This window comes from Neltuma alba, unplaced genomic scaffold, assembly GCF_004799145.2.
Source record: "Neltuma alba isolate B1F8T4 unplaced genomic scaffold, ASM479914v2 tig00012864_pilon, whole genome shotgun sequence".
NCBI classification, from domain to species: domain Eukaryota; kingdom Viridiplantae; phylum Streptophyta; class Magnoliopsida; order Fabales; family Fabaceae; genus Neltuma; species Neltuma alba.
The window spans coordinates 126,448-143,464 of record NW_021637245.1 but is presented as its reverse complement, the minus strand read 5'-3'; the positions used below and the strand labels follow the sequence as shown (position 1 = coordinate 143,464).

Below are 17,017 nucleotides of genomic sequence, written 5' to 3'. Positions count from 1 at the left end.
ATTCTCCTGACGTCTGTAGCTTATACGTTCAAGTCAAACATATATATATATGATCCTAACTTACTTTGAATAAAAAAAAAAATAATGTAGTTTTCATATTCCTCGTTATGTCGTCAGAAGCAGAGTAAAAGCCTTCACCATTATTGACCAGAAAGTCAGAAATTCTCGCGTTTGATGAGCCTGTGAAAATTATTAATTGAATTTTCTCAGCATTGAATAGATTCTTTGGAGATCTCTTGTGCCGACAGATGCAGAATCAGCTCGAGACGATGTTTTATAGCGTTCGTTGTGTTTCTATATGCATTTCTGTCATATTAAATAACTCAGCTCCATTCGGCTTGCTTCTGGTTCTGTTACAGTCCTACTGCTGCCATATGGGCGCGTGTTTCTGCATGACGACGTTCCATGCATGCAGTTGTTCCTTGTTGGGTTTTGTTTATGGATGTCGCTTTTTTGCTTGCTGTTGTTCTCGGTGGTTCCTAGCCCAACTTCTAGTTGGACCTATCGCTGTTTATGCTGTGTCTTTTGTTCCATATTGGGCTTTGTTCGTCATCGAAGCTTAATGCCCAATGTGCTTGTATCGTTGCTTTTAGTGAATAGAATCGTGTTTCACAAAAAAAAAAAAAAAAAGAGGTTATTATTTTAATTAAGACCACGACTCAACGGCAATCTTACTACCAAATTTGATCACTTTATAGGTTGGATTTAATGAAAGGGATTAGCACCTCACAACTCGATAAATCAAAGTATGAATTCCTACTAAAAAAAGTGTTTGCATTTAGTACTTGATAATGCTTTTAATAAAAAGATAGCAATGTGTAGCAAAAACCAATTGTTGTTCCCAGAAATAAGGAAGACGGTATTAGTACAAAGCCCAAAAGAGAGGTAGGCCCAACCCAAAATAAGATGAAGCCTCTGCCTTCCACGTGCATACGCTCCAGGCGTTGAGGTTTGGTATTCAGAGGAAGTTGGATGACAATAGCAGTTAAAGGAGCTTTGCCTCCTTTGGGGAAACAAGAACGCGATTGTGGTGTTAGAATGAAGCTACTGATTAGGAAATATGCTTCTAGTCTTCTATGGTAGTGGTAGGATCTCTAATTGGCTCTGATTTATGGTCTTCAAGATCGCTCTGCTTTTAGCTGATGCTCTGTATTGCTTTTCTTCTGTTGACTGCGTTTCTGAGTGTCACTGTTTCCGTCGAAATGAAAAGCATTCATATTTAGTATCATGGGTAAAACTTTACATGACCAACCATAACAACGACCGAAAGCAAGATGATTCCTCTGTGATCATCATGCCTTTTGGAGTTTAAAAAGAGCTAAGTTGTTTAATTCTTAAGCATCTAGCTTAATGGACCGCCAAACTCGTGAGCAGAAGAACGAAATGGAATTTTAGTCTGAACCGCGCGGTCCTTCTCGGAGAGTAAAAAACGAGCTAACTTCGCCTGGGACAAGACAACATACAACTATTGAGATTTCAATCCCAAGGTTGTCTTCCATGCTCGCTGGCTATGTGTCAATGTCGAACCCCCTCGTCCAGACAGGCACGCAGTAGATTAAGATGCCAAGAGAGAAAGACACGCATATGGTAATTGTGGCATATGCATATGCTCTCCAAGGATGCTTGCTTTCTCTCATCGCGTTGAACTCTGCAGCAAATGTAGACACAGTACTCAGACACCCCATTAGACCAAACTGTACCCCTGCCACCACAGTATCACAATTCCTTGTGTTCACCTGCATCAGCCACCCAATACTGGTCACCATCTGCAAAATCAAAAGAACAACAAAAACGAATGATTCTGCAGAAACTTACTGCTTCCTTCACAGTGGCAAGTGCAGCCATGACACAAGCGGCAGAAACATTAGCAATCAGAGTCCCAAATGGAAGCCATTTCATGAGGCCTGACTTCCCTAGTCCTCTTCCATTCAGGCGAGCTAAGAACCATCGAATCCATACGCCTACAGGTCCGACCATACAGCCAAACCATAACTGAGCAGCACTTCCACCATGCTTGAACTTAGCCTTCGCCAATGCGCCAAACACGCCCCATAATGAGCCTAACACCGCGAGCAACACTGCCATGACTCCCAACTGACGCTTGCAGGTATTCACCTTCCACTTCATCTCATATCTTTTAGTTATGGAACTCTTGTTGAGAAGCCACCTGAAACCCTTGGCTGTCTCTATTCCAAAGATGATGGAAAATGCGACGAGAAACAGGCCTGAAAAACGCATCCATTTTTCATGTTGGGGTTAACAAGATGCGGCTGGGAAAAAGGGCTTTCAAGATGAAAATGCTATGCCTATATTTTACCTATAAAAAAGCCAAGCGCTGCGAAAAGCCAATGCCCAGAGACACTGAGTTCCAGCATCTTCTGATTCCAGCCGCTGAAAGTTGTGAGGCTTCCTAAGTAACCAGTTGATATTGCTATGGCTAGATGCTCTGACACGCGTGATATGTCTCCTTTGAATACAACACCAAACCATCCCATAAGAAAAGAACCCACCTGGAAGAATATATGTACGGCATTTGCATAAGCAAATCATGTTCATTAAGTCAACATGAACTTAAGTGCCACTCATCTAACAGCAAGGTTAAGGCTTCTATCAGATTGGCCATATTTAAGCAATTCTACGCTGATTACCAATTGTGCAACTCTAGTAGTTGCCGCTTAGGCCCTTGCGCCTTTATGACAAAAAAATTAATTAAGTCAGAGAAAGGAGCAGACCATGTTACTGGGGAGGTCCAGGTAAAGAATGGTGTGGTCACTTGTTACGCCGGCAACTCCAGGGCCAAATAATTTTTGCAGTAAGTACCTTGTCAAGACCTGTGACGAGAAGTACATTAGAATATTAGCAACCAGCAGATGTCCTAACTTGAAATTTGATCACTGTAAGGATATGACACAGTGAACTGAAAAATGGACGGGACCTCCAAGGCATCAACTTTGTAGTGCTTATCCTTAACAGAGCATGAATTGCACTAAAACTCCTACTTTGCAGGATAACTTCGTAATTGCGTGTCTCATTGAATTGAAGATAGTTGGTCAAAATACAATTCGAACTTCTTTTCATAGGAATCAATATTGATAGAACTATGAAATACCAAATTTTTTTTGGCCTAACTATCAAATGTCGACCAAGACCAACGCGCCAATCATTATATTGTCCGACCAAACGCGCACACCACAAATGACCAATGACTTTCATGTTTTTCACATCTGGTTCCGGGTAAGATACGTCTTCATTAGCAACATGCAAGATATCCTCTTTTCAAGAAATCAGAGATGTTTTTTTTTTAATCAAATTTATTATATGGTTTTAATCATACACACGAAGTTAACATTTCAACAAAAACATGCAATTTTAGCAAGCAGATTGCAATTGATATGATTGAACAGAATCGGCATAAGTTCAAGTTCTCCAGTTTCGAGAAAAATGACCAAAACACCACCGAAAGGAATATTAATGCCAATGAAGGATCAGCATATTACCCCAAGAATTCCAAAAACAGCTAAATGGATCAGACATGAAGCGTAGTCAAGTAACTCCGGCAGCCCTTTATCAGATTCCTGAAAGTATAAATAACAAAGCATGATTTAAGACGGTTCATTTGGGCAGAAGTAGATCGGAATTAATTTATTTGATGAAACCACCACAAAAGCTCACTTGTTTTGAGTCCTCAGGACCCAGTATTGCAGAGGTTGGGAGAGGCGATAAGGCGTCAGGCGGTAAAGGAGCAACAGAGGGAGTGGAGTGTGAAAAGGGAGCGGGAACGGAAGCATTTTCCGACAGGCGATCAAAAGAGAGGCGGAAGCTGCTGCTGGCACTGTACCTCCGGCTGGGAAGAGCACGATCCCCAGTATCTCCGGCTTCTGAAACATTATCACTCCTTGTTTCATCATCTTCTTGTACTGGATGGCTTCTACGACTGGATATGCTCAAGGAATGACGTCTCAGCGAAGAACCTGCGCTCCCTGCTACCTCCATGTGAATGCCGGCCAGAGGGTATTGGTACCGTTGAGTTGACGCTAGGACCTCGCTGTTAAATTAAATATGACAAAACTGATATCGTGCAGACGTCCTTGTTTTTATTATTATATATATATATATATTTGTTCAGAGATGGCTCCACGATGACACACACACAAACATGAACCTTCGAGTTTGATAATTGAGATGGAACTAATCCATCGCCACAGAAGTAACATAAATCCCCAGTCCCAGCGACGTCAACTAGTACGCGCCGACTTATAAATTAAATTAAGTTAGATAACTAAACACGGGGCTAATAAATACGCGGTGAAAAATAGATTATTCCATGGGGGGAATATCTTTGGTGGCGTACTCACGCACATGGGAGTCAAGGGGATGCGTGGACAGAGAAGGAGCGAGGACAACTATGAATATGATGTTATTTGACTGGGCAGGGCATTTTTAAAGAAAAACTAAAAGTCCAAATTGAGTTTCCCAAGGCGTCAAGAAAGGATCCGCCTCTGTTATTTTCAGTACTCGTCGTTTTGTCTGACCAGAAATCCGGGAACCAGGGGCTGGCAACCGCTTGGGTGGTGCTGGCGCGAATGCTTGGCTTCAAGTTTACGTCCGAATGTGTACACAAGGAAAAAGTTTACGTGTGGTGTATATGTGTGCAGCGTGATATGTCATGTGTGGACCTTTTTTTGGGGCCTGACGGTATCACATCACGTATCTGAACGCGTGAACCAAACATTATGCATAATTCGAGCTTCAGCTAAAAAGATTAATAACTTTGAGCTGAGTATAATATAAGAATAAGTTTGACTTCTAATTTGATCTTAAATATAATATTTTAATCTAATTTATTTTTCGTATTTATTTATTTATTTAAAGTAATCTTTATAGTAGTTGCAGATATTAAATGTTTCATCAAATAATAGTTTTAGTCAACATATATTCTTGCTACCTCTTGTTTTTAATATAAGGTTTCGTTTAATTTTTATTTTGGTTCTAAATATAAGACTCGAATCCATTTTGTCTCTTATATTTATACATTTTTTTTCAAGATAGTCCCTCTAATAATAAAAATTTTAACCACACACTTGATTAAAAAAGATATTTTAAGAAAAACAATACTTATTTATTACAAATAATTAACTTAACTTATTTTCTTAATCCATTCAAATTAGTTAACTAGTTCTTATATTTAGAACAGAAGGTAATAGTGAGGATATTTTTAAGAAGACAACATATTTATTATAAATAACTAATTTTTCTAATTTTTAAAATTTTTTTAAATTAATCAACTAGATTTTATAATAATAACATGAAGTAGTATAAGATAACACAGCTCCGCGCCCCCTAATTTTATGTAACTTTGACGTAAAATTTATGCATCTATTCTCTCCTTCGCTCCTCTGGCAAGTTGATGCTGCTGACGAAAGAAGCATTAATTGCTAGCGTACCTACGCGTTTGACTCATTTCTGTGGTAATCGATTCTGGGTTTCAATTAAAAAAAAAAAATGCATCTAAAATAAAATCAAGGGTTCAAAATTACTACAAGATGCTATCCAGTATACTAGTGAAAAGCCTTTAAGACATTATTTCTATATTTACACTTATTTAGTAGGATATCTCAATTAGAAAATCTTATTAATTACGTTCCCAATTAATGACATTTTCAGAAAAAAAATTATCAATTACAGGAGAGTTTGGAAAACTTGAAAAACACTTAAAAAAACATTTTTATAATGCAAAGTTATCAAATTCACGAGTTTAAACAAACTCGTGATAATAATATAAATTTAGATTGTAAACTCGAATTGTGAAGTTTACTTTTATTAATAAACTGATATTAAAAATATATAATCAAATAATTAATAAATGAGAAATGAGAAAATTTTCATTTAAATATATTTTAAATTTAAATAATTAAAATTATATCTATTAATGTTCATAATTTATCATATTCAACAAAAAAATTTCTATAAAAATCATATATAAAGTCACTAAATATAATCAAATTCAAAAATTTAGCGAGTTTGACAACAATGCTCTCATATACTAAAATACTCCATTAATGTTGCTGGTCAATGATATTATCTGAGATTCTTCACAAGAAAGCAAGTTATGAAGAACGAAAACAGATACGAGTGCTATGTCGCTTTCACCACTCCCAAGAAATTAATCTATCCTCATTTGAAAATACTTTGCAAAGTCTATCCTATATTCGTGATAGAAAGCATCTCCTTCGTTGAAAAAAAAAATGCTTGATCTTGATATTTGAATTTAAGCAAGACTTGCACTTCAACCCCAGGAATAAGATCGAGGAGCAACGTCAACTAAACTTTGCACTAGAAGCGGTTCTTTCGAAATTTTGCAACCTTTGTCCTTCGGTCCCAACCTTTACTAACCCTTCCGTAGAACCAATCATCCCCAGCTACCTCTCATACCTGAAGCTGAAGGGAAAGATGCTTGAGCAAAACCTGCATCTATGTCTACATATCTTAATTCCCAATCCGTTGGCCCAACAACCATCTCATATCAGATTTATGGCCTTTTAAATGTAGCTATAGGCACAAAAATAATTGCCAAGACCACTCACATTTTCCAAACATAGATGCCGTATAGCAAGATCCCAAAAAAGAACGAAACACAAATGGTAATCATAGCATATAAATATGCTCTCCAAGGATGCATACTTTCTCTCATGGCATTAAACTCGGCAGCGAAAGTAGAGACAGTACTCAGACAACCCAGTACACCAAACTGTATGCCTGTTACGACAGTGTCACAGTTTTTGGTGTTCACCTGCATTAAGCTCCCATATATTAGTTCAGAACATTCACAATTATCATGCTGATTATTAGACTGAAGAGGACAATAAGGCCCTGTCAGAAAAAGAGAGTAGGAGGGCAAGAGCAGCAATTTAAAGAATTAAATACCAGTCAAATTTATAAAATATGACAGCAGCATGCCCACAGCATACGAATGGAGATGATGTTCTATGGGAGGGAAAAAGCAGAGATATCCAATCATCAAAGGGAAATAAATAACACTCTCAAGACAAGGGTGTAACTTACTGATTTCTTCAGAGTAGCGAGTGCAGCCATGGCACAAGCAGCAGAAACATTGGCGATTAGTGTCCCAAATGGAATCCATTTGAACAGCCGTTCCCTTCCTATTCCACGACCATTGAGTCGCGCTAATAACCATCTAATCCACACACCTAGCGGTCCAACCATGCAAGCAACCCACAACTGAGCTGCACTACCACCATGCTTGAACTCCCTGGCTGCTAGTGCAGCACTAACACCCCATAACAAGCCTAACATTATCAAGAAGACCACCATAACTGCCAACTGATCTGTGCGTTTCGCCACCTTCCAGTTGAACTTAGAACTATGATTTTGACTTCCTGAACTCATTTTTAGCTTGCCGAGAAGGCACTTGAAACCTTTGGCTGTCTCTACTCCAAAGATGATGGAAAAGGCAACAAGAAACAAGCCTGCTAAATACCAATCGTTCACAAATTCATATTATCAACTAGAACATGCTAAAAAGAGAAAAGATGAGTGAGAGACAGCTATACTGGAAAATTACTAGCATCAAATGTGCCAGATTACCTATTAAAAAGCCTAGCACAGAGAAGAGCCAATGTCCAGAAACACCGAGTTCAAGCATTTTACGCAAAATTTATGATTCCAACCACTGAAGGTTGTTACGCTTCCCAAGTAGCCAGCATTCTCAGGCTATTAACATCATGAAAATTAACTGTAGGAGCCCACAACTTATTTTCTTCAATTCTCCTCTTCGACTAGAATCTTATCAAGTTTTAGCGTCATATATATTTTTCTTCCTTCTTGAAAATGCCATTCAGTATAACACAAGATTATATATAATAATCCGTGCATGAAATATAGAGGGGGAGAAGGACCATGTTCGAAGGCAGGTCGGGGTAAAGAATTGTTTGGTCATTTGTCACACCAGCAACTTTGGGGCCGAACAACTTCTGCAATAAATATCTTGTTAAGACCTGCATATGCATAATGGTATACGGCGCATCAGTATCAGGGTAAATACGGCACATTATAACTTGAAATTGATAAGAAAGAAATTATCAGCTATTCTGCTGGAGTTTGGAACATGAAATGTACCCCGAGAACTCCGAAAACAGCTAAATGAATTAGACAAGAAGCATAGTTCAATGTCCTTGGCAACTCTCGGTCAGCTTCCTGAAACTGAAATGTTCTAAATATTCATCTTATAACCATCATTAGCAAACATTTAAAAAAAAAGTTAAGAAACCCGAAAAACCACAGAACAATTGCTAAAGAGGGCTCACGTTTCTTATGTTTTCCGGTCCCACTTTCCCATCAATACAAACAGGGGTCATGGACTGACCTGGTGTCATTCCATAAGAGATAAGGTTCGATGCTGGAATAGGGGCAATTATTCCTGTTGCCGGAGTGCGGTCATTGGGCAAGTGGAAGCTGCTACTCTCGCTGTGTCTTCTGCTATGAAGAGCTCGATCGCCTATGTCTCCTGCCTCAGAGACGCTCTCACTCTCGACATCATCATCTACATGGTGGCTTATACGCCTTGATAGGGTCAAGGAGTTCCTACTAACTGAAGAATTCCAACTGTTCATCCGCTCCATGAAGCAGAACACGAAAAAAATTGTTTCCTCCTGAATTAACTACAGACGCGCCACAGAAGCCAAGTAAAGATCAGCATGAATATTCCAGCAAGTACCACCACAGGTCTTATATATATATATATATATATATATATATATATATAATTCTTTCGCTCTTTTCCATTTCTTTTTTGACAAATAAGGATGAATCCGAGAGCGACATCATTTATTCATTAAGTGATATCATTGATTGACAACCATTCACCTTGAGAAACGAGCAATATGCGAGCAAAATAACTGTTACCAACGACGTAGAAAGCAACGAAAAAGAAACGTTTACAACTAACGAACAATATGAAGCAATAGTTCACTTACAAGGACAGCAAGTCTCCGTATAAGAGAAATCAAAAGGCAATTCTAGCCTACAAGAGAATGAAACATAGCATACTGAAACTAATTTTTTATTCATTATTTTTTTTGGGCCAACTATTAAGATGAATTAATCAACTCGCTCATTTTAAACATGCAGCGTACAAATCAAACCGTACTAAAATACTTAGTGCGATGCTGGAAACGGAAGAAGTCCAAACTTCGTATATTCACGAGTCACCTTGAACAGTTTCTTTCTCTTTTCTCTACTGGCTATCAGAACAGAATAAAAGGTTGACGGGACCATGGCGACCCATGCACCCCCAGTCGTGGGCCGTTTCAAATGAACAGGAAAGCATATAGTTGAAGTTTGGTGTCATCTTGACCCTGGCATCTAGATACCTAAGTCTCCTGTACTGTATATCTACATCATCTAAAACTATCACAGTGCTTAATGATAATACCGTTTTCTCATCCCACTCAAAATCCATATAAACCTTAAATCACACTGATTTTATTATTTTAAAATTTTATAAGCTAGTATGATTCTTTGAAGAATAACCAAAGTGCCATTCACCGCAGTATCTCTGCTATGGAATGAGACGAAAGTGTTACAGTATTAGCTGATATTTGCTAAATTAAAAATACACGGTAACTTCTCAAATAAAATATACATATTAGATTTTGAGTTCATAGCTCCCTAGAATTTATCCACTTATCACAATCGAGCCTGTGAAAAGTATTGAAAGAAAACATGAACGAGAAAGATAAGGACGGGAAGAAGGAGAAGAAGAAGAAGAGAGAGTTAGGTTAGGTACCTCAAGAAGGACGTGGAATGCGACCCGCGGAGGCGAACAGGCTCCGAACTCGGCCTAACGCGAGGGTTGCAGCCGATGCAGGAGACGTTTGAATCAGGTGAAGAAGGAAGGAAGCGAAGAGTGGAGCAGAAGAACAATAAATGTACGCGGGAGATAGCTGTGGCGGTTTCTTCCTCCCAGGCGGGGAGCGCATGCCTATCGTGCTTTTATGAGGGCAGAAAGGCGGGGCCCGCACAAAGGCCCCTCCTTTCTTCTTTCCTTCATGAATTCTAAATCTGGGTCAAATTTTTTCGTTGATAAAATTTAATGTTAAGTAAGCTGTACCTACTTTTTATTGTTTATTTTGCTTACATTAGACAATAAAACTACATACTATATAATTAATGAGCTAATCCACAAAAATTGACACCGCTTTCAAAAGTACTACTCTTCCTGTATTTAATATAAAATTTATTTAACTAATTTGATTACATTAAGAAAGTTAGGTAAATTAGTTAATTACAAAAAATATAATATATTTTTTCTAAAACACCACAATTATTTTTATTAATATCCTTTCTCCTTCACTTACTTAATTATAGTTTAAAGAGTATCCATAGGATAATTTTAAAAAATTAATAAATATAAAAAATATGTTTTATATTTATGATTAAAATTAACTTAATAATTAAGTCCTATATAGATAAAAAGGGTATAATTTAATTTTTCTAATAAGTTATTTGATTATTTGATTTTGATGCGAGAAAACTTGTGGGAAAGCAAGCGCCAAGCGGAAAGGCGCGCGCAACAAACAAGAAACAAGAAGAGAATGACAGCTAAAACTTATTGGCCTCTCGTTCAATCCCAACGTCCTCTAACTTGGCGCATACGATGCTCATGAAATCTTTTCCTGATCCAACCTTTTCCTTTCAAAAACGGCCTCCCTTATGTGGAAATGAAGCTTTGAACAGGATCCCTCAATTTGAAGGCCTCTATAGATCCCATTTCATTTATCTTTGCCCCTTTCTAATGGGGTGCGCGAGTAGTTATAGCCCAGACCCAAACGTTCTCATCCTCAAATGTCAATAAAAAGCTGAAAATAAGAACTAGCATCAACCGTCGGATTAAATGGTTTATTCGCAGGAAGATGACAATAAACGAAACAAACAAGGTAATAGAGAACAATAAAAAACGAGTGAATGCGAAAGTTGCCTGAGTAGAAAGGGAACAAAGTGGTACCAATCAATTCAACGGCATTTCATGGCCACAGGTTCGGCATCCCTTTATATTCTCCGTTCTCAAATTCTGTCCATCACTCTACCCCTATCACATGCTCTTGCTTCCTTTTCTGGACACGAGATTTCACTCGTCACCGGCCGCTTGATTGGGCCTGGGCTTGAGGCCCGTGGTTGATGGACCGTAAAAAACGTATGCCGCCCTTGGTCATGTACAATTCTTTCCGCCTGCCGTGAACCTTGGATTGTTTTTAAGGACCATTACATGGGAGGAAGCCCACAGAGACGTACCTTTGATCTTGCAGCTTCTTAGTCTTTCGATTTTAATTTTACAGTTCCTTACTGCATGAAAGCTGGTTCTCTATACTCAGTGAAGCACACCTGACAAGAGAATAATATACATACACATCCCCACAGACACACACAGAGAGTTGGTCGGAATTCTCATGAATCAGATTTGGATTCTTAACGGTGGACAGGAGATGGTCAAGGCTGACACTGAATGTTTGCACTTTTGACGAATTATTATATTCTCACGAGTGTTCAGAACTTTTGCTTCATATGGTTGCAGTATTTTTTGCAGCTAATTTTTAAAGAAGACGACTTATTTTTGGTCCATGAGCATAACTCTTGCAGACTTGGATTTTGAGCAAAGAGAACGTATACCAGAGAAAGGAATAAAATCCTCGCCTATTGTGCTAATCAAAATTAACCTACTTACACCAATGAGTTTGATAAATCTCCTCACAGTATGGCAAACCAAGGCAACCATGCATTGAATAAGATTGCTTTCAATAAGAGTATACATGAAGAAGGAAAAAACTACTTAAACGGGGATTTGAACTGCATATGCTGATTAATATTGTACTGAATCCGAGTAGATGCTTAACTGGTAAAACATTTAGAAACGGATCTTAAGCTTATTCATTCTAGTTCTTGTTGTTTGTGAAAAGCAGCATATTGGAAGAAGAAGAAAATTGTGTATTGGAATAAGAAAGTATGCATGAATGGACAAGACCCGGCGGTATCGTGGTGTCATGCTTCTGATATGCCTCCATGACAGTGATAGCAATTAGACCTTCAAGTATTTGAATTGAATGATCTCTATCAGTAGGACCAAAGCACATCACGCTCAAGTGGGAAATTACAAATACAATTGTTCGATTGTTTCCATGACTTTTGCGTCTTGCTTCACACTCATTTTCTATAGAGTAAGTTTCCAGCATGTCACGTTTTCCACGACAATTTTAACAAACGCCATTTGTATTGTCAACACAGTATCTTAGCTCAACTGGAATTAATGCAACTAAGCTCATCAAGAATCTTCAAGGTGCGAAGGCATACCACAGCTGCTTGGGGAGGTCTCCCCCATATGCATCTCCTGGAACGATGCTGTGTAAGCAAAACAAGATATATATATTATTCAAACAATCCAGATTATATACATATATGTATGTGATGCTCGAAAGAGTTACAGCGGAAGACAAATAAATACCTCTCGCCATTAGCTTAGTTGATTTGATGTAAAACTCGAATATGAATAATAACAAGCTATGGATTGAAGAACACTGTTAGAGAAAAAATGCAAGGAATCTTCCAGCTGGTGACTGGGCACAGTGATGGCAACTAGAATGTAGCTGTCACCAGTGGAGAACCCTCACAGAATGAGCAGAAAGATTAGGGTTTCACTCTTGACTTAGTATATTGTATGTTTTTTAACTTTAATTAACTGAGTCAGTTACCTATCTTGGATTGGGCCCAAAATGACTACGGGCCACACTCAGAAATATTTATTAATTATCTTAATAATATCTAAATAGTTATAATAATAATACTCTTTCGGTTCTTAATATAAGACCCATTTAATTAATTTGATTAGATTAAGAAAGTTAGATAAGTTACTTAATTATAAGAAATGTGATATGTTTTTCCTAAAATACTATAATCATCTTTCTTAATATCCCATCTTCCTCTTCTACTTGATTATGGTTGAGCGAGTATCCATAGGGCTAATTTAGAGAAAATTGATAAATATGAAAAACGGGTCTTATATTTAAGACAAAAACTAACTCAACAATTAGATCCTATATTAAAGACCGGAGGAGTAATAAATATCTCACATGCTGTTGTTGTTATTACTTTAAAAAAGGGCGAGAGGAAGATTGCTTTATTATTGTCGGTAGAGATATCTAAAAAAAAATATCTGAGGAACTTTTTATTTCCACTCAAAACTTGGTGCCATAGTGGACAAGCGTGCGAACAGGGAAAGAAGCATCGATTCTTCTTTTTCTCAAAAGCATACTTTTGCTTCTTTGATTCACTTGCCTTTTTTCTTCTCGTATTCTCCCTACCACCAAAAACCGCCCTCGCACGCTCTTCACCTCCTTTTATACCTCCACCGCTTCATTTGCACCCCAACCCTTCCAGATAACCTAGCACACACATCATGGCATTACATCTCCAAACGTTGTTACCAATCTCCATTATTCTAGCCATCATTTCATCAGGTAATAATATAATCCTATATTATTATTGTCTGTGCAATCTTCCAAATTATTCATTTTTTTCTTGCTTCAATGGAGCGCAGGGCTGCACCCGTGCGAGTCAGCCAGAGTCTTCACCATAGTCAACAACTGTAAGGAAAACATCTGGCCCGCCGTCACACCAGGGGACAACTTCGACGGTGGCGGCTTCTTTCTGAAACCCAACCAATCCCGTGTCTTCACTGCCCCCGTGAGCTGGTCGGGCCGGATATGGGCTCGAACCGGATGCAAATTCGACTCCAGCGGAAGCGGATCGTGCGTGACAGGAGCCTGTGGTTCCTCCTTGAAATGCTCAGCCTCGGGAAAGCCTCCTGTTTCACTTGCGGAATTTACCCTCGTGGCCTCGGATTTCTACGACGTGAGCCTCGTCGATGGCTTCAACGTGCCGGTAGCTATTCTGCCCATAAATGGAACAGGAAATTGCACTACGGTTAGGTGCGACTATGACATGAGACCAAAGTGTCCGTCAGAGCTTGCTGTGAAGTCCAACGGCAAAGTTGTGGGGTGCCGGAGTGCCTGCGACGTGTTCAACACCGATGAGTACTGCTGCAGAGGCAATTATGGGAACCCCACTACGTGCCAACCTACGAATTACTCCAAGAAGTTTAAGGACGCGTGCCCTAATTCTTATAGTTATGCATACGATGATCCATCAACTATTTTCACCTGCACGAGTCCTGACTATGACATTGCCTTCTGCTCCTCCAGGTTTGTAGTATAATAAGATATATGCTTATATACGTCTATCTTTACTTGCCTATATATATAAATATATATATATCGAAGCTATATTCTTTGTATTGTGATAGCAAAAGTAAATATAACATTTTGCTGGTGGGCATATTAATCTGCAGGAAGCAACAAGTGTGCCCGTACCAACAAGTGTGCAATGGATCGAAGGGCCTAAACTCGTTGATCGGAAGGTGGATGGTCAGGGCGATTGTGGGATACTGGATGCTTAGTCTGTGGAATCTGTTCTGAAACTGGTTAATATTTATATAAAGTCGGTTCTTCTGATCCAGTTCGTTTGACATGAACGATTTTGGACTGAAGAACCAACCTGCTTTTTTCCTCTCTCCTTTGGACGAATAACGTCTCTCGGAGGCTGTTTCACTTTGGTTGTGATATATTTCAACAATTTGTTAAAATTCTTTTCCTTGGGTTCAAGAAAAATCTGGGAAGGGCAAGTGCAACCGCCTCTTTCGTACATTCTCTTGCTCTTTGTGTTGTTAATTATTTTTCCTTAATTTATATGAGGCCTTCTCATCTATTTATATGTAGTTCTGGGGAAATCCAAATTCGTTTTGGATTGGAGCCTCGGTGATCAAAGTCAATATATATAAACATGGGCAGGAAATTTGTCAGCTCGCAATAACACAAACATATAAATCATGTTTAAATTTCTAAAATTGAAGTATTTATCACGACGACCTCAACATATCTCTTAAAATTGTTTTCCATATCATCGACTGAGTTTTTCTGCATTTAAAAATATATCATTTTGATATCATTGCTGACTCAACTGAAAACAGGATGATAATGATCCAGAAATCTTTAGATCAAGGCTAAATTCAAAAAATTCGAAAATAAAAGGGGAGGATGAAGGAGAAAGTTCCTATTGGTGTGTTTGGCCGGGTCAGAAAAGAGGAACTCAAAAAAAAAAAAAGCACAATGCTTACACTTATTATTGATATTAATTGTTATAAAATTATAAAATTAAGAAACGATATCTATTTCGAGAGGGATGCCACGGATTCATAGTTGGAATTTGCAATATCATGTTGAGTCAAGGAGGACGTGACAAGTTTGCATCTTTATTCTATTGAGCAAATGGGAGTCCTTCGAAGCAGAAAGAAATAACTATGTAACGAGATTCTTAAAATTGTATTTAGCTACTCAGGCGATTAGCATATGGGCATGTGGGGCCACGAGTTGACTCGTTAACGACGACACAATGGCATTGCGCATGTCGTTTTAACGCCGGTGAGAAGACACATGGGAAGGGCCAGTAATACGACAATGGACGTTACAAATACGCAAATACTATGGTCGCTGGCGTATTTATAGCGATCACCAGTATCCGAGCACGAGGGCATTCCGCGGAAGTGAAAAATGGCGGGCGGGGGGAAGGTCTCCTTCAAAGTTACCCTTCAAAGTGGACGCAATTTCCCATATCCTCGTGTTTTCTCTTATTGCCTTCGTTTCTGAGCTTCTAGTTCCAATTCGTTTTTCGTCGTTTCTCAATCTCTCAATATCTTGCCCTTCTCAATATCAGATTTAGCGTTCCAGAGGCTGCCCCTTTTACTGCCGTTCTCAAATTCGCAGCTGAAGAATTCAAAGTGCCCCCACAGACCAGCGCCATTATCACCAACGGTAATTAGCTCCGTAGCTTGTCTCTCAGATTTTTATTTTCTCCATCGTTGTGTGTTTCTTAACTTTTTCTTTTCTTTCATGTTTCTTGATTTTATATTGTTAAACTGAATTTCTGTTCAAATTTTTTTAACAATGTAATCAAAGATCGGATCGACAGACTAGGGTTGTTGAGTTGTCAAGTTTTTGGATTATTCAGAGTACATTTCCATTTACGGGGAGTTTTTCCAATTCGGAATTGTATTAGCTCTGATAACTCTTTGCTAATACTCTGCAGCAGAAAAGCACCTAGTCATAATCTTGGACTAGATGTTATTGTGCGTTGGCACACTTTTTTCTCAGCTTACGTTGGCATGCTTCAGGAACAACAAGGATTAAACTCTGAATGGAAATTAATTTCAAACTCTTCACTACTATCATCGTATAAATTGAGATGCAAACTTTATTTTCTTTCTTAACCTTGTTGTTTCTTAACCAACCTGTTCTTTATCGCTACCGGCCTCTTGGTTGGGCCTGGGCTTGAGGCCCGTGGTTGATGGACTGTAAAAAACGTATGCCACCCTTGGTCATGTACAATTCTTTCCGCCTCACGTGAACCTTGGATTTCTATCTCTCTGTTTTCAAGGACCATTATATGGGAGGAAGCCCACAGAGACGTACCTTTGATCTTGCAGCTTCTTAGTCTTTCGATTTTAATTTTACAGTTCCCTACTGCATGAATGCTGGTTCTCTATACTCAATGAAGCACACCTGACAAGAGAATAATATGCATACACATCCCCACACACACACACACACAACTTGTTGGAATTCTCATAAATCAGATTTGGATTCTTAACGGTGGACAGGAGATGGTCAAGGCTGATACTGGATGTTTGCACTTTTGACCAATTATTATATGCTCACGAATGTTCAGAACTTTTGCTTCATATGGTTGTGGTATTTTTTGCAGCTAATTTTTAAAGAAGACGACTTATTTTTGGTACGTGAGCATAACTCTTGTCGACTTGGATTGTGACCAAAGAGAGCGTATACCAGAGAAAGCAATAAAATCCTCGCCTATTGTGCTAATCAAAATTAACCTA

At 38.6% G+C, this 17,017-nt stretch overlaps 3 protein-coding genes across 5 annotated transcripts; 1 reads left to right on the top strand and 2 right to left on the bottom strand.

The window, feature by feature from the left end:
* Window positions 1–1,191: 1,191 nt before the first annotated feature.
* Window positions 1,192–10,004, bottom strand: LOC114731923 (fluoride export protein 2). Of its 3 annotated transcripts, none has more exons than XM_028919179.1 (7): window positions 9,806–10,004; window positions 8,325–8,678; window positions 8,137–8,220; window positions 7,917–8,015; window positions 2,318–2,510; window positions 1,816–2,225; window positions 1,192–1,736 (listed from the first exon to the last, which is right to left on the bottom strand). In XM_028919179.1, exons 2-7 carry the CDS (start codon window positions 8,637–8,639, stop codon window positions 1,509–1,511), a joined length of 1,329 nt encoding a protein of 442 aa, XP_028775012.1. In that variant the 5' UTR covers window positions 8,640–8,678; window positions 9,806–10,004; the 3' UTR covers window positions 1,192–1,508. The 3 variants fall into 3 exon arrangements, with proteins under 3 accessions (XP_028775012.1, XP_028775015.1, XP_028775013.1); XM_028919182.1 differs by having other exon boundaries at window positions 8,137–8,214; XM_028919180.1 differs by lacking the exons at window positions 7,917–8,015; window positions 8,137–8,220; window positions 8,325–8,678; window positions 9,806–10,004 and adding exons at window positions 2,733–2,831; window positions 3,498–3,575; window positions 3,673–4,222.
* Window positions 6,237–7,723, bottom strand: LOC114731924 (uncharacterized). The gene is made up of 3 exons (XM_028919183.1): window positions 7,606–7,723; window positions 7,063–7,487; window positions 6,237–6,790 (listed from the first exon to the last, which is right to left on the bottom strand). Exons 1-3 carry the CDS (start codon window positions 7,661–7,663, stop codon window positions 6,581–6,583), a joined length of 693 nt encoding a protein of 230 aa, XP_028775016.1. The 5' UTR covers window positions 7,664–7,723; the 3' UTR covers window positions 6,237–6,580.
* A 3,459-nt stretch (window positions 10,005–13,463) lies between the features above and the next one.
* On the top strand, window positions 13,464–14,638 carry LOC114731902 (pathogenesis-related protein 5). The gene is made up of 3 exons (XM_028919154.1): window positions 13,464–13,526; window positions 13,607–14,270; window positions 14,417–14,638. Exons 1-3 carry the CDS (start codon window positions 13,466–13,468, stop codon window positions 14,541–14,543), a joined length of 852 nt encoding a protein of 283 aa, XP_028774987.1. The 5' UTR covers window positions 13,464–13,465; the 3' UTR covers window positions 14,544–14,638.
* Window positions 14,639–17,017: the final 2,379 nt, after the last annotated feature.